The sequence below is a fragment of the Panicum virgatum genome, chromosome 1N, assembly GCF_016808335.1.
Source record: "Panicum virgatum strain AP13 chromosome 1N, P.virgatum_v5, whole genome shotgun sequence".
Lineage (NCBI taxonomy): Eukaryota > Viridiplantae > Streptophyta > Magnoliopsida > Poales > Poaceae > Panicum > Panicum virgatum.
This window is the reverse complement of record NC_053145.1, coordinates 66,312,752-66,329,496: the sequence shown is the minus strand read 5'-3', so window position 1 is coordinate 66,329,496 and position 16,745 is coordinate 66,312,752. Positions and strand designations below refer to the sequence as shown.

Here is a 16,745-nt window from a genome sequence, read left to right as displayed (position 1 = left end):
TAGTACCGGCCAGTCGGTACCGGTCAGCCGCCCGGTACTAAAGGGCGGTTGCTGACCGGTACTAATATTGATTTTTCTAGCAGTGGATTCTTCATTGATGGTAACTCTTAGCAATATACAATTATACATGTAGAATACAGTTACAGACTTCTGATTTTTTTTAAAAAAATAATACCATTTTTATTCAGAATGGTACAACCAAGCTGTAACACCGATGATGGCGTTAGTGTTTAGTGAATACAACGTTACATATGTCACCCAGACCCAACATAATTTACCCCAGCTGCAATTTTTGCAAACTAATTGTGATTCTTTGTCATGCATCCACGTTCAGTAGAAGCAACTCTCTTAGGAGCTGGAACAAACTGTTGAGAAAGCATCATTAACTAGCTTCTGCATCAAATGTAGCTCTGACACCATCTTGAAATGAGATTGGCTTGATACTTAGCATCTGGGTTAGCTTGGTGATATCCATGGATATGTCTGATGGAGAAGCTACCCCGCGGTTAACCTAAGTAATGGATGAGCCCATTACAAGATGTTATGATGGCAAATAATCATATCAAAACACAATGCTTAAAGAGAGCTCAGTGCTCAGGTGGGAAACTACTCCTATTTCAGTTGTAAAGTTAAGCCCAACTTGCATCTAAACTACCATGCTTGTTATAATTGTCTTTTGAAATAGTGCACATGTGCTAACAGGCGGATATGGATTCTTTGATGCAACATCCTGTGTTTCCGAGACAGAGACAAGATTAATACCGATGACGCAGATACAGATTTGATTGTATTGTGGTTATATCCATGAACAGTAGCAACAGACTCGGCCATCTGCAGTCTTGAAACCCTATCCGGACCACCGACATTGAGAAGGACCTGGACCTTTTTGCCATCTGCATCATGCACATTGATGTCAATCACCACGATACTAGTAAATGATAAAACATAAAGCATTTGTCAAGGGGACAAACAGTATTCTGAAACGTTAAAACCTGAACTGTAACATGTTAATTGTTTACAAATATATTGCATAATGATACCAGAAGTTATAGCATTGCTAGATAATGAAGTTCCATAAAATACTGCGTGTTGAACTTGTACCTGATAGCCAAGTTTTCGCTAAAGACAATATTACATTCACCATATCTTTGACGTAAACAGGGCACCGAAATTCATCATTAAAGAATTCAACTTGTTGGCCCTGTGAAAGAACACTATCCATCCACTGCATCCAAATGCCAAGCGCGATTTAGTCAGATACTACTCTGCTAGTGTAGAGTTTCAGCATGTATGCTCTGCTACTTGGGGGAAAGAAACATAACTATGAGCGATTAGTGTATTTTACCTGAATGGGAAGGGATTTTGCCACAGGAGATACTGTTTGTGGTCCGTAAATAATGCTGCTTCTCAAGATTGCATAGTTTGAGCATTTTTCAACAATGAATTTCTCTGCAGCAACTTTAGATTTTCCATACATGTTCACCGGCAATGTCTCGTCCTCTTCTTTGTAGAAGGATTTCACCCCCTCGTAAACTGTTAGTACAGGAGAGCAAAATTTCACTACGCACTTCATCAATATAGAATGTACCGCAGATAAAATAGTTTGAACAGCATTGTAATACACTACCTTGATAAGAAGGAGGAAGACTGGACAAAGGAAGAAGACCAAGCCAAAACTCCCAAAGGTTAAAGAGATAAATGATATAGGGAGGCATGGCTAGTCACCTAGAGCTATCTCCATGAATTCAATTTCTTTTGAACACTACCCCTACAAGTCACAATTGGTATTACAATGGATGTCAAGATAGGTGGTGCCACAAGTTTTGTAAAAGGGGGAGCTTGTTCAAACAATGGGAGATATGCTTAATCTAGTTGGTATAATACTCTATCACTAGTGAATTTCTTTTGCTACTAATGATCCTTGTTGCTAGTGGTTATGAAGCTTTTAGGTGTTTGATGACAAAGGGGGAGAAATGTACCCTAAAAGCAAGCAAGTGATGCCATTAGCAAGGGGGAGGAATGGAAAATGCAATGCAAAAGGATGCATGGTGATAGGGGGAGGTACTTAGTCAATGTGGGGGAGAAGTGCAATTTGATGATCCCATGGACTAAGGTACAAATTCTTTCATTGCTCATATGGTTCAAACCACACACAAGCCATTGTTCCACAATTCTTTCTACATTTGGTATCAAGGGCTTTTAAAATGAGCATTGAAATGTCATCCAAGCAAGCTATGTAGTTTCTAACTTTTCAAATTTGTATCAATTTGATATTCTTGCAATTTATCTTGCTTGCTTTGGTTGTGTTGTCATCAATCACCAAAAAGGGGGAGATTGTAGCGAAAATGGCCTCTCATGCCATACTTCAATATAATGTTTTGGCGATTGATGACACACGCAACACTTGAACTAATGTGTTTGCTTAGATGATATACTCAGGCTTTTAGGTTCAAGTGATGACAAAGAGAAGAGAGGCGAAGCTAGGCCCGAAGGGCCGCCCCTACGGGGGTTCCGCTACCCGGTTAGCGGACGGGGGTCGAGGGGGAGCCGCCCCTCGCGGGTCTCAGGGCAGCGCCCTGAAACCTAAAAGAAATCAAGTCACCGGTTGAACCGACGCCAAGCAAATTACACACGTCGGTGCATTGACTTGAGCACGTCTGGGAGTTTTAGTATCACCGGTTAAACCGACGTAAGGCAAAATGTACTCATCGGTGCAATGACAGAGATGGCCTGTGGGCTAGGGTTTGGCACCGGATGAACCGACGATAGGAAGTTTGAATACGTCGGTGCAATGGCAGAAGCAGACCAAGAAAAATGCATACATCGGATGAACCGATGATGCACCGGTTAATGGCGTCGGTGCAGTTGTCCAGAGAGTTTGTTTTTCAAGGATCAGAGGACAGTTGCACTCACCGGTTAAACCGACGCTAACATTACATACACCGGTCGATTGCATCGGTTGATTGCCCGTACACGTAACGGCTAGTTTTCAGTGGGCAGTTTAGTATCACCGGTTAAACCGACGATGGCGATTTGGGGAGCATCGGATTAACCGGCGTTAAGCGTTTTTCTGGCAGCTTTTCTCCAACGGCTATATTTGCTTGTGCTGCCTATATATACCCCCAAGGCCGGGTCATTTGAGTGTGCTGGAGTTAAAAGAAGTATACTAGAGCTAAAGATCATCTCCAACCACCATAGAACTTCATTGTACATCATATAGGCTTAAGCACACTTGTTAGAGTGCTTAGTGCTTGATTAGGGATTAGTTCTTGCGAGAGCTCCCTTGAGAGAAGTCTTGCTGCGGCAAGCAAACACTTGTACTCGTCGTGTGACCCTCCGACTTAGTGTGGAGTGGCAACGACACTTTGTGCGGGGAAGGAGGCCCCTACTTGGTGTTAAAGCTCCAAGATAGTGAAGACGGTGCCGTGGTGACGCTTCGAGATAGACGGTGGCGGTGACCTCGTCTTTGTGACTTGGTGTCACTTAGCCTTTGCTTGTCGGGAGCCTTGGAGGCGTGGCAAGACGGTGATCAAGCGAAGAGACTCGGTATCACACTTGTTCTTTGTGAGCAAGTGGCCGTGGACGTAGGGAGGGACTTTGGTGTCCTAACCGAACCACGTTAAATCGTGTGTCTTGGTGTCTTCACGGGAGTTTGCATATCTGTCGTGTGACCCTCCGTCTTGGTGTGGAGTGGCAACGACACTTTGTGCGGGGGAAGAGGAGGCCCCCTCCTTGGTGGAGAAGCTCCGTAGTGGATTTCGGCCGGGTGACCGAGAGAGACGGTGGTGGTGCACGAGACTCGGTGTCTTGTGGGCACTTGCCTTTGCTTGCCGGCATCGCCATTGGTGGCGTAGTGCAAGACGGTGATCGGAAGAGCCTCGGTGTCCCGTGGACGTAGGCGTTTATGCCGAACCACGTTACATGACCGTGTCTACTCGGGAGTTTGCATCCCTCTCTCCCTTACCGCTTTACTTACCGCATTACGTTTCCGCATTTACTCTTTCTTGCTTACCTTTACTTTCCTAGTTAGTTTGATTAGGATTGGCTATAGGTTGCAAGTCTTTTGGGGTAAGTAGAGGGTAGCATAGATAAACCTTAGTCATAACTAGCATGTGTAGGACGTGTTAGGTTTATCTTATGCAATTAGATTGAGCCCTAGGATAGAAAAGCGATTAGCGACCCTATTCACCCCCTCCCCCTCTAGGGTCGGACACCCCGGTGATCCTTACACCCGGTCTTGTCGAAACGGCGCCAGGCGTAGCTTGCGGCGTCGCCTGCAGCGTAGCTGAACGGGCGTGTAGCTTGCGGCATAGGCGACATGATAGAAAAGTGTCGTGCCGTCGTATCCATTTAATGCGGCAGACGGGCTCTGCGCGGATGCGGCGCATGCAGCTGCACTGTATACCTCGGTAATATGTGGTCTACAGTGAGGCCTGACAAAGGCTGCCAGGCATGCCGCGGCGGCAGAGCACGCCTCAACCACCCGCATTGAATGCGGTGGGTGGGCAAGTCTTCCAGCGGAAGTCCCGCGCCCGTGTCTGCGCCTGCGGAACATGTGGCGGCTCCGGACCCCCCCCCCGGCGGCATGTTGGTTCTACGCGCTTGGGAGGTCCGGACGGGCGCGAGGAGGTCCCGGACCCCTATGGGGGGTCTGCGCCCTCGACTGTTGGCTCGGAGCTTCCCTTCCTCAGGGACACGTGGCGTCACCGGATCCGTCCCAGAGCGGGGAGCGGGTCCGGGACCGTTGGCCTGGTGAGGAAAGAGCCTGACCGGTGGGGCCCGGCTGCTCCGCCCCTTATGGCGTAGTTACGGTTGACTACGCGAGTCCTGTCTTACTGCAATAAGAGTGTGTATCCCTGCTATAGGGTACCGACAAATATGAAATACGGAAGTTTTAAAAGAATGGATGAGAGGAAGCGAACTCTCGACACGAGCATTTATCCCGTGGTTCGGATTGCCACAAAGACGCCCCTACGTCCACGTTGTTGAAACACTTACGAAGAGTATTGCTTCCGGCAATCAAGTCTCTTCCGTGAACACAATCACGATCACCTTGATCCCGATCTTCACTAAGGGAGATTGCCCACGAAGGAGGGGTCTCCGTCCCCAGCACAAAGTTGTCGACGCCGCTCCACACCAAGCCGGAAGGTCGTTGACGTGCCGACGAGCCACCAATGCTTCAAGGAGACCGGCGCACCGAGATACAAGTTTGGTTCACTCTAGAACCACAGCACAAGGATCTAAATCTTGCTTGATTACTCATTCAAAAGCTAACCTAACACTAACACTCACAAAGCTTGTGCTAAGGACTAAATATTTGATCTTTATGCTCTTGGATGGCTTGGAGGTGTTCTTAGGTGTGTGTGGGATGTCCAGCAACTCCAGCAAACTCAAAATGGCAGGGGTGAGGCGTATATATAGGCCACCAAGTTTTGTAGCCTTTGCTCCAACGGTTAGCAGAAATCAGCATACCATCGAATGAACCGATGCCTCTGCATGGGGTGGCGTCGGTTCATCCGGTCACTCTCAGACCTGAAGTAGCCGTTGAGCCTCTGACGCACTGTCTGCAGCACCATCGATTTAACCGATGACTGTGTGTCGGTTAAACCGGTCATTCACAGCACTCAACTAGCCGTAGGACCTCTTTCACTTCTGCTGATGTCATTACACCGGTGCTGAAGGCGTGGCTCCTGCGTGCTGGACATCATTTCTGGAACATAGTACATCAAATACACCGATGTCTCTCTTGACACCATCGGTTCATCCGGTGCTTCACTTCTTTCTTCACTTGATCTCCAGAGACGCACAGACTTGTGCCAGAGCCAGGGCGTCGGATCTTCCGACAACCATCGGATGCACCGATGCTATGGCATCGGTTCTTCCGGTGCTACTGATTTCAGCCGAACTCGTCCAATTCAGTGTTTTTTTGAGTTCTTCGTATTTTATTTTATATGACCTTTTTACTTCATCCCTGGGATCTAAAAATATTTACTCAACAAAACTATTAGTCTCAACAAAACTATTAGTCTCATTGATTACGTTGTCATTCAATCGTCAAAATCACTTGAAATGACATAAAGTGTGCCATGTTTCGTTACACCAAGCAATCGCGGCAACCACTGAATCAGGAATGGTCGTTGTACAGGTGGGCAGAGCAGTAGCAGGAGTTACTACGCAGAATTGCAGAGGCCGTGTTTGGTTGGGTTGTGAAAAAGTTTTGAGGAAAACTTTTTGGTACTTTGACCATTAATTTAGGATATTAAATAAAGTCTAATTACAAAATTAACTCCGCAACTCTGGTACTGTAGCACTTGCTCTACCTAATGAGGCCTTTGACCGTACGATTAGTGAATAATTGAGCGCGGTCACTGTAGCATCACTGTAGCCAATCAAGACGGAACTTGACTCATTAGATTCGTCTCGAAAAATTACACTCATCCCTAAAAAGATTTTGCAAATAGACTTCATTTAGTACTCCATGCGGACATTCGTCTTTTTGTGAAATTGTGATGTGATGTGGAACCAAACATGGCCAGAGACTGGCTACACTACACCAACGGGCAGGCGCACGCACTCGCAATTTGCAAATGAACCAGTCCCACATGCAAACGCAGGCACGAGGCCGGAAGGCCGCTACTGCTGGAGCTAGGTGCGGTGGGAATGCAGAAGCGCACCTGTCCGAAGGACGCGGAGATTGCCTCGAGGCCGTCGCCGGAGCGGAGGTCGGCGCGGAAGGCGCGGACGGAGGGGAGCGCATCGAGGAGCAGCTGCGGCGGGGCCTGGTTGTGGTGGGTGAAAGCGACGTCGAGGCGATCGGTGGCGGGGGCGAGCGCGGCGAGGAGATGCTGGCCCAGGTAGCCGCTGCCGCCCACCACCAGCACCCGCTTCCTCTCCTCCGCCATCTCTCCACGAGGGGAGGGAGAGATCTGCCTGCCGTCTGCGACTGCGACTGCGTGCGAGGGAAGCAAAGCAGCCGGTCTGGCGGGCGGGGCCTTCACTTCCTCCAAACTACTCCAAATTTTCCAAATTTTCCATCACATTAGTATCACATCGAAACATTAAATATAGCAAATGATCTATGCATGGAGTACTAAATGTAGGTAAATAAAAAAACTAATTGCATAGTTTTGATGTACGTTGCGAGACGAATCTTTTGAGCCTAGTTAGCCTATAATAGGACAATATTTACCACAAACAAACGAAAAGTGCTATAGTATGCTACAGTGTCCGATGTGACCTTTTCTACCAGATTTTTGCGGATCTAAGGCTATCTCCAACCATTCCCCCCCATCCAACTCTCTCCAAACATACTATTTACTATATTTTACTCCTTCCCTCCAAAAAATTCCCCCCTATAATTCCTTCTCTCCAACCATTCCCACCATGTCTATTCCCCCTATATACTATCACTCATTAACTAACTATTTTTTTATCGTTTTTGAATTTTTAAAAAAATCATACAGTATTTGTACTGTCATAATACATATTATTATCATGTTACGGGGCTCAAACGGAATTAATATCGCGACGAAATGATGTGATTAGAATATAAGAGGAGTTGGAACTCACTCTATATGTGGGGGGTTGCAACTCCCCCGGAACCGTTGGAAACGATTTCCCCCTATAACTCCAGTCTAAGGCGAGCTCCAACGGCTCACCGTAAGCCGCCCCCCACCCTACGTAGGGGGCTTTGGGGGGAGCGGGCGCTCCAACGGCTCCCCCTACCCAGGGGGAGAGATGAATCTCCCCCCACGTATGGGTGGAGTTTCAACTCCCCCTATATCTCTAATCACACCGTTTCTTCGCGATATTAATCCCATTTGAGCCCCGTAACACGATGATAATGTGTATTATGGCAGTACAAATACTGTATGATTTTTTTAAAATTCAAAAATGTTAAATAAATAGTTAGTTAATGAGTGATAGTATATAGGGAGAATAGATATGGGGGGAATGGTTGGAGAGAAGGAGTTATAGGGGGAGGAATCTTTTGGATGGAGGTAGTAAAATATAGTAAATAGTACGTTTGGGGGGAGTTGGATGGGGGGAATGGTTGGAGAAAGCCTAAGGCTGGCTCCAACGAAGCCCCCTATCCCTGCCCCTACCCCATATCCGGGAACGATTTCCCCCTATAACTCCCTTTATATATGGGGGAATTTCAACTCCCCCCACATATGGAGTGAGTTTCAACTCCCCCATATATGGAGTGAGTTTCAACTCTCCCCATATTCTAATCACATTATTTCGTCATGATATTAATCTCGTTTGAACCCCGTAACATGATAATAATACGAATTATGACAGTACAAATACTGTATGATTTTTTTAAATTCAAAAACGATAAAAAATAGTTAGTTACCGAGTGATAGTATATAGGGGGAATAGACATGAAGGGAATTGTTGGAGAGAAGGAATTATAGGAGGAGGAATTTTTTAGAGGAAGATAGTAAAATATAGTAAATAGTATATTTGGGGGAGTTGGATGATAATATATTTGGCGGGAGTTGGATGGGGGAATGGTCGGAGATAACCTAAACACACCCCTGAACGCGGAAGCGGAAACTCAAGTGCCGTCAAATCAAATCACTCAAAAACCCACACATAAACCCTAGGCCGCCGTCGCTTCTCCCGCCGGCCGCCGGCGATGGGGGGCGGGCCGCGCACCTTCCCGGGCGGGCTGTCCAAGTGGCAGTACAAGCGGATGCACGAGAAGCTGGCGCGCCAGAAGCAGCGCGGCCTCCTCCGCCACGAGAAGCAGCTCTACCTCGCCCGCCTCCGTTCCGAGATCCGCGCCTCCCGCCTCCCCGGCGCCGCCGCGGGTGAGGAGGGGCCCGCTTCGTCGCGCGCCCACATCCGCGCCCTCGCCGACCGATTCACCAAGCCCGGCGCCGAGGACCTCTGGAACGAGGACGACGGGCCCCTCCACCGCGCCAAGCGGCCGCCGGGTGGCCAGCAGCAGCAGCAGGTGGACTCTGGGAGGCCCCGGGATCAAGCGAATTGGAAGGATTGGGATGATCTGGCTCTGAAGCAGCCGATGACTCGGATGGAGGCTGGAGCCAGGGGAAAGGGGCCCAGCTTGGCCGCCTTCAATCCCAAGAGGGAGTACCGAACAATGGCGCCCTGGTGGTCGCATTGGAATTCGCCTTCTCTCGGTTTCTTTGGTCCCAAGAAGATGGTGATGTCTCCAAGCACGGTGGGTTGGCAATTGGGGCCACTGGGTGCTCGCGGCCTTGATAAGGCTGCGAATGGAAGAGAGGAGACGGCATTAGCACTGCTTAATCACGAGAGATTGTACTCGGTGGCTGCAAGGCGTTTTGGCAGGAAATGGGGACCAGATTCATCGGATGAGGATGAGGAGGGTACATCTACACCCAAGAGGAATCTGAGGTTTGGAAAGTTTGGACCATCAAGCGAAGAGGATTCAGAAGTTGATGAATCCGAGGGCACAAGTACCATCAGGAGGAGGTGGAGCAGTGCTGCTCTCAGGAATTGCGATATGAAGAAGGATAGGCGGGCATTCAAATCTTATGAGGAGGAAAACAATGATCTCGCAGGTAGAATCCGAGAGCTACGAGAGGAGATAAAAAATAGGGAGGTTTTGGGTACTGAGAGGAGGCATTACGAGTCCAGGGGTGAATCTCTGCTTACCAATAAAAGGTTACACTCTCGGATTCATCTTTATTTGTTACTGATCATCGTATGTTATTGTTTAGTTTGTTGTGGAGCTTAGGAACTTCACAGAAACTTAGAAACTCGTACATGTATGGTTGTTCATGGAATTTTGGTAAAGCAACTCGTGAAATGCATGGATCACATTGTATGAGGTCTTCTAGTTCGGCTTTCTGGAGCTCCATTTTATCTCGACACTGACATGTAACAATAAAATTTAACCATAATACAAAGAGTGGAGGCAATATTCGGTTACTCATCACCGCACATCATGATCCTTGTCCTTTTGACTCGAGGTTAATGAATGATTGGTGAATAATTTACCTTTTTGCATGTCCTGTCTTTCTTTGAAACAGATATATCATCCATACAACCAACTAGCTATGTTTTTTCTGTCTTTAGATTTGATGAGTGTGGCATCTCCCATCCGACGGTCAAAGCACTTGCTGATGCTGGGTATGTACAGACAACTGTGGTGCAAGAAGCAGCTCTTCCTATATGTCTTGAAGGTATATTATATTCATTTACTTTCTTTAGGCATTTTTATAAAAAGGAAAACAAATAAAAAACAGTTACATATGTGGACTTTCCCCACTCTGGTTATGTGTGAAGTTTAGGTTGCTCCTCCTAATCTTATGATTTATGAATGCACATTTCACAAAAAAGAGGGTTGTTTGATCCTTGTCTTTACACTCTGATATCTTCTATAAGCATAAGTAATGGTCCATGTTGCCCGGCTTCAGTTGTTCTTTGTTTTAATACTTTCCATCTCATGGTACAATTGTGTTATATCTCAGCCTGAACTATCAAAACATGTTGTCACAGAAGTCATCAAATTCCTCACTTGTACTACTATATACAAGCAGGTAAAGATGTTCTTGTCAAGGCCAAAACTGGAACAGGCAAAAGTATAGCTTTTCTGGTAATGTTCACTTGTGTTACTTTCAGATATTCTTTTGTTCCGATGTTCTTGTTCAACCAATTTATTCAAAATGGATTGATAAACAGCTTCCTGCAATTGAATCAGTCTTGAATGCTATGAAGAACAATACAAATCATCGAGTATCTCCAATATTTGCTCTTGTCCTCTGCCCCACAAGAGAGCTTGCCATCCAGCTTACAGCTGAAGCAAATGTCTTGTTGAAGCACCATGATGGACTTGGTGTTCAATCTCTTATTGGCGGCACTAGATTTAAGCTTGATCAGAGACGTTTAGAATCTGAACCATGCCAGGTTTGTCATATTTGTGATCTACTGAAGATCAGGATAGAAGTACATAACTGTTAACCTGACCATTTTCTGTTTAATTTTTTTGCCCTTCCAGATTTTAGTTGCAACACCTGGTAGACTGCTGGATCACATTGAAAACAAATCATCATTCTCTGTTCGCTTGATGGGATTGAAATTTCTTGTGTTGGATGAAGCTGATCATTTACTAGATTTGGGTTTCCGTAAAGACATTGAAAAGATTGTTGATAGCTTGCCACGTCAGAGACAAACATTGCTCTTTTCAGCTACTATTCCAAAAGAGGTAGTATAAACAGCATTGCTCACAACACCAATATATGTATCTTTTCTATAACTTTGTCTGTGTAATGCTATGTTTCTGGATAGACACAATTCTAAAACCAAAAGCAATGGTTGCTATTTGTGACTGACAGGTTCGGAGGGTTTCACAGCTAGTATTAAAGAGGGATCACGTTTTTGTTGATACAGTGGGACTGGGAGCTGTTGAAACGCCAGCTAAGGTTACCTAATTTCTCAATACTTGGCTCTCTTTACCATCCTGATGATTATTTAATCTTCACATAGATGTTCTGAGCCATATATCTCCAATAGGTCTAACCGTTTGAATATTATATGCATCTCCATACTTTCTAGAGAAACATGAGTTGTATTTATAAATCATATCTTGCTTAAAACAGAAGTTTGTGGGTGATCTGTTAGCCTTCATTTTTATTCTCTGTTCTGAAAATAATAATCATGTCTTGTTTACTCTGTTGAGCTTAGGTTCAGCAGTCATGTCTTGTGGTACCACATGAGCTGCATTTTCATATGGTTCATCGCCTACTTCAAGAGCATATTGATCATGAAGTTGATTACAAGGTCCCGTGTCTCCTTTTCTTTAACCAACCAGCTGTAAGAGCTTCAATGTGTTGTTTTACTAATAAATCTTCAAATCCAGGTTATTGTTTTCTGCACAACAGCCATGGTGACTGAATTCATGTATATCATGCTTCGAGATTTGAAGTTAAATGTCAGAGAAATTCACTCAAGAAAACCTCAGCTTTATCGAACTCGCATATCGGAAGAGTTCCGAGACTCTAACCGCTTAATTCTTGTAACATCAGATGTTTCTACTCGTGGGGTGAACTATCCAGATGTCACCCTTGTGATTCAGGTGAGATTCTGTTCATAATTAATGTAGTATAAGAAAGTTTAGGCGAATACGTTATACTGTTTATTTGCCTAAGCAACTGTAGAATTGGTGTCTAACTCTTGAATGTAGCTGCACGGCATGGCTATTCCTTCACTATTGCAGCACTGACATGCATAGTTCTTGGAATAGGTTGGTGCTCCTCCTGATAAAGAGCATTACATCCATCGACTTGGAAGGACTGCAAGGGAAGGCAAATCCGGCAAGGGAATTCTTCTGCTTGCGCCATGGGAAGAGTATTTCTTGAATGAGATAAGTGATCTCCCGATTGAGAAGTATCCAGCACCAGACATTGATAAGGAGATGAAACAAAAGGTCTGAATTACTCACTCAGCTTGTTTCATTCTTGTTATATTTTGCCTAGCTTATCATGTCATGTGATCATCTCATCATGCAATTTATCGATAATGCTCTGTGCTGCTACGAAAATTTCATTTAGATTAGTACCTGCAGATGTGTCTATGACAGCTTTTTGTTTTGCAATGCAGGTTGATGATTCGATAAAAATCGTTGACATGAGCATTAAAGAAGCAGCATACCATGCGTGGCTTGGGTACTATAACTCAATCGCTGACATAGGTAGAGATAAAACCATGCTTGCTGACCTAGCAAACCGGTTTGGTGCTTCGATAGGTTTGGAGAAACCTCCAGCTTTATACCGGAAAACGGCCCTGAAAATGGGGCTTAAGAATGTCCCTGGGATTCGAATAAGGAAATAACTTGTTCCTCTGTTGAACACAGCCCGTATTTCTTTATGTATTCCTTTAGCGTTTGTCCGAGTGTACAAACTCAGCTCTCATGGATGTAAATGTTTTTTTTGGTTCACCTGAAGTGACATATTTGTACACTAGTGATCCCATCGGAGGTTTAGTATTGAACGCCGTACTGTTGAAAAAGTGCTGGTTTCTAAGATATATATCTCCTTTTTTTTTCCTGAAACGGCTCTATGCTATCTCTATGAATGTGATCTGAACTGGACAATGTTGGTTCTCCAAGGCGCACCGTCACTTGAGAAGTTGCAAATCACAGCGCATACAGTGAGGTGAAGACGGCCGTAGACTGGGAAGAAGCAGCATCTGGTTATAAGCAACACAGGCTGACTGTGCTCAAAATCTTAGGGTTATTGAAGCAGCAGTGAATCTAGGTGATATGTATTCCTGTCCATGGCCGAAGAAGCAGATGTTTTTTGCTGATGAACCGAATCACTAGTGGTAGTGGCATGAACTCGTTTGTTGTTATTCATTGCCCATTTTTAGCGCAGATTAGTGCGCTAGGAGGTATTCTTTGTTGTTTCCTTTGGCTGATCAGGCTTCCTGTCGTAACTCGTAACTAGGATATGCATGTCTCCTCTACAACTGTTTAAGCTTATTTCTGAAGCTACGCATCCTTTAGTTGGAAGCCCCCAAGTTACAGGTCAAAGGAACATCATGTTAGGTCAGATCAGATCATCCGTGAAGGCCAGGCCAGACAGGAGCGGTCACTGAATCAGCAATGTGAGATTGGCATGTTATTCACAGTCAAGAATACACTATGATATCTGCTACGAAGTGCAGTCACGGTGATGGAACGAATACATTCATCAGGTACAACTCGTGGCAAATAAAAAAAATCTCAAATGCCAAATACATCTTTATTTTCACAATGGCGGTAGGCGATATAAAATGGCCCAAAAGATACATGAAGGCATCTGATTTTTATCGGCGATCTGAGGCCACTGATTCAGCAGAAAATAGATACTTCACGCGAGAAAGAACTGAGTCGTGTGCTGGATCATATGGATGATCCTTTGATGGGATCTCCAGTATAGCAGGAACAGGCTTGTTATAGCCATCTACCAAGAACCTTATCATGTTTGCAACCTGGCAAGCACAAATTAAACACTTCAGAGAATGACCAGCGCATTTCAACTGTTACAGAAATATGCACAATGCAAAAGCTTTGAATGCAATTTGATGCATTGCTATAGTTCATATGTATTCTTACTAAAAATAGGAGCCACAGTTCTGCAAACTGAGCAAGCATTTCACTAAAATTAGGCCCAATGAATGGTTTAAGCAGATTGACTAATAACACCTGCAGGGACATAAAGTTCATATGCAGATGAAAGCTCTTCAAGGCCTTTTAAAGGCATGTTGACACATTTATTAAGGTTGACAAAAAAATCCATAATAAACTACCTAAGGAAATTAGGTTTTCTTTAGATAATAATGGTTATTATGTTCTGTGTTTCACTATGCCACAAAAACTTACCCCAAAAAGGTCGCATTTTAATGTGTTTAGAATTGAAGAACAGATTCTCACAACTAACTCATTTGCCAGCATTAAAATTTAGTTCTGGTGATCCCTTCATTACAAAAGAATAATCAGCTCGACAAAAAATTATTAAACCAACTACTTACATATTGGCTGATGAGAACAATTGCAATGTCCTCTCTTGCGGTGAACTCCTTAAATGCATCTTCAATTTGTTTGACTGTTGTTTCTGTAGCATACAATGACATAAAACTAAGGGTTATTCAAATACTAATTAGTAAGCGCACAGGTTGTTATCATCTAACGAAATCAGAATATTTAAAATCAAAGGCTCATGCTATGAAATGAACATTTCAAATAAATTCATGAAACAAATGAAAAATGGTGAGCTAACGAATAAAAAACAGTTGTCCCAAAAAGCTACAGAGGTGCCCATTGGTATATTGTCCAAAGTGCTAATAAACATTAAATAAGCTAGTTAGCAAGTTTGACTATCTTCCAGAACAAAATTTTCAGGTCGTTAACATAACTTCAGGACCGAAAGATCACATAGACGGGCATTGGAATCCAAAAACGATTATGCAAAGTTTATGTATAATTTATTGCAACAAAGCCACTACATAACACCTTACTAAGCAGGATTGTGGTTTGCTAAATCACATCTGCCAGCAAACAACAACAACAACAACAACAACAACAACATAGCCTTTTTTCCCAAGCAAGTTGGGGTAGGCTAGAGATGAAACCCGAAAGAAATAAGTTCAAGGTTCAGCCACATTGATAGCTAGTCTCCAAGCGCTCCTATCCAAAGCTATCTCTTTAGAGATATTCCAATCCTTAAGGTCTCTCTTAACCGACTCATCCCACGTCAGTTTAGGTCTACCTCTACCCCTCTTTACATTATCGACCCGCATATTAACAGGTTGAACATTCAATGGATAGATAAATTGATTGACACGCAATGGATAGATGCCATATTCTTGTGAGCGCACAATATTGCATAGCTTTCAAAAGATTCATCAGTTTGAACATTTAAGTTTATATCATTAATATGGAACAAGGGACATGATACTTATGACCATTGTTCACAGTTAACAGCATTACCATGTGAAGTCAAAAGTTAGGCAAGTTCAAACTAGCAGATATTGACCAAAAAGACTTTGCATATTAACAGGTTCAAGGAATTACTGTTATCAACAATAAGATAATTTGTTTTCTTCCTCAGATCTACATTGCCGACTCCAGCCAACAAAAAGCCAGTCACCGTGTCCTGCAAGCAAAGTGGAAATAATAAATCATTCCCATCATCTAACTCTAATAATATATGCATTGAAGTAAAGTATATAAAAAAACTATCTGCACAGAACAAAAATAAAATGTGGATGTTCTTAAGGTGACATCTGACAGGTTTTGAGGTCAAATAAGAAGTTTATCCTCATATAATGCCGCTGATTGGGGAGCCACTGCCTACTACGAGGAGTTTATCTCAGTGCCAGTAAAGTTTTGGAGTATATATGAAGCAAGAATTGGAACTATTAGGGGGTCTCTGTAACTATTTCGTTTGTCCATCATCTAGTTTGGTTCCTCGCTTATCTGGTCAATCGTGCTCATTTGTTTGCACGGAAGAGTCGAATGCCACATCGGCACTATTTGGCCATTTGTTTGCCCCCCTTAACGAGTTGAGTAGTGCAAGAATCGATTGACGGATCCAGTGCTGAGCAGTATGTTTCTCTCTTAACAAAAACCAGCTACTAGTAAGAAAGGCCAGGAATCTCTTTATTCATTCGAGCTCCCTGCTACGGATCTCTAACAGAGATGAAGTATCTATCATACACGCTTTTCTCCTCAGCTATTTGATAGCATAGCATCGTCAGATCAAATAAGAAAGAGAACATCCCGACTAATCCGACGATCAAAAGGGACGAAAGCTGGGGTGCCAGTGTGCTACCTCATCGGCGATGATGGCGATCAGCGCAGAGCTGTTGGTCGGAATGTTGGCCCTCCCCGCCATTGCCGCGCCCTTCGTCCTTCCTGCGCAGTAGGGATCGCAAACAAGACAATCGGATCAGAGAAGAAATCGCTGCGGGAGGAGGAGAAGGTCAGCGGTTGGTAGGCGGAATCCACCGCTGATGGGGAATTCAGGATTGGACCTCACGAGTCCACGAGCGAGCGTGGAGACGGGAAATCCGGCGCGAGATCGATCGATCAAACGACCTGCCCCGCGGCGTGGATGGATCGACGAGTCTAATCTATTTTGTTTATTTAATTTCGGCTGCCTCCCTCTGATGATGACGGGACGGAGCTGCAGGTGGTGGGTCCCATGGGAAGAGAACGAAGAAAGAATCCCATCCACCTACGGCCTATAGGGTGGTCTCTTCCGATCCTT

At 44.5% G+C, this 16,745-nt stretch overlaps 3 protein-coding genes across 3 annotated transcripts; 1 reads left to right on the top strand and 2 right to left on the bottom strand.

The window, feature by feature from the left end:
• Positions 1–87: 87 nt before the first annotated feature.
• LOC120653784 (methionine adenosyltransferase 2 subunit beta-like) lies at positions 88–6,954 on the bottom strand. The gene is made up of 5 exons (XM_039931454.1): positions 6,555–6,954; positions 1,346–1,627; positions 1,102–1,225; positions 763–893; positions 88–511 (listed from the first exon to the last, which is right to left on the bottom strand). Exons 1-5 carry the CDS (start codon positions 6,900–6,902, stop codon positions 383–385), a joined length of 1,014 nt encoding a protein of 337 aa, XP_039787388.1. The 5' UTR covers positions 6,903–6,954; the 3' UTR covers positions 88–382.
• A 1,606-nt stretch (positions 6,955–8,560) lies between these two features.
• LOC120657687 (DEAD-box ATP-dependent RNA helicase 48-like) lies at positions 8,561–13,038 on the top strand. The gene is made up of 10 exons (XM_039936091.1): positions 8,561–9,657; positions 10,072–10,178; positions 10,536–10,591; positions 10,678–10,902; positions 10,994–11,200; positions 11,331–11,417; positions 11,680–11,775; positions 11,855–12,070; positions 12,239–12,421; positions 12,595–13,038. The coding sequence occupies exons 1-10, from the start codon at positions 8,645–8,647 to the stop codon at positions 12,823–12,825; spliced, it is 2,421 nt and encodes an 806-aa protein (XP_039792025.1). The 5' UTR covers positions 8,561–8,644; the 3' UTR covers positions 12,826–13,038.
• A 545-nt stretch (positions 13,039–13,583) lies between these two features.
• On the bottom strand, positions 13,584–16,713 carry LOC120657688 (V-type proton ATPase subunit F-like). The gene is made up of 5 exons (XM_039936092.1): positions 16,510–16,713; positions 16,308–16,390; positions 15,548–15,629; positions 14,506–14,588; positions 13,584–13,965 (listed from the first exon to the last, which is right to left on the bottom strand). The coding sequence occupies exons 2-5, from the start codon at positions 16,368–16,370 to the stop codon at positions 13,801–13,803; spliced, it is 393 nt and encodes a 130-aa protein (XP_039792026.1). The 5' UTR covers positions 16,371–16,390; positions 16,510–16,713; the 3' UTR covers positions 13,584–13,800.
• Between the last annotated feature and the right edge of the window lie 32 nt (positions 16,714–16,745).

Coding starts and splice junctions, on each gene's coding strand:
- LOC120653784 (XM_039931454.1), bottom strand. CDS start 6,902: ATGGCGGAGGAGAGGAAGCGGGTGCTGGTGGTGGGCGGCAGCGGCTAC. Junction 1,628..6,554: donor GTGCGTGCGCCTGCCCGTTG/GTGTAGTGTAGC, acceptor CTTCTTATCAAG/GTAGTGTATTACAATGCTGT. Junction 1,226..1,345: donor CAAAATCCCTTCCCATTCAG/GTAAAATACACT, acceptor ATTTGGATGCAG/TGGATGGATAGTGTTCTTTC.
- LOC120657687 (XM_039936091.1), top strand. CDS start 8,645: ATGGGGGGCGGGCCGCGCACCTTCCCGGGCGGGCTGTCCAAGTGGCAG. Junction 11,776..11,854: donor ATCATGAAGTTGATTACAAG/GTCCCGTGTCTC, acceptor CTTCAAATCCAG/GTTATTGTTTTCTGCACAAC. Junction 12,071..12,238: donor ATGTCACCCTTGTGATTCAG/GTGAGATTCTGT, acceptor TTCTTGGAATAG/GTTGGTGCTCCTCCTGATAA.
- LOC120657688 (XM_039936092.1), bottom strand. CDS start 16,370: ATGGCGGGGAGGGCCAACATTCCGACCAACAGCTCTGCGCTGATCGCC. Junction 15,630..16,307: donor TCGCCATCATCGCCGATGAG/GTAGCACACTGG, acceptor CTTTGCTTGCAG/GACACGGTGACTGGCTTTTT. Junction 14,589..15,547: donor TTATCTTATTGTTGATAACA/GTAATTCCTTGA, acceptor TGTATGCTACAG/AAACAACAGTCAAACAAATT.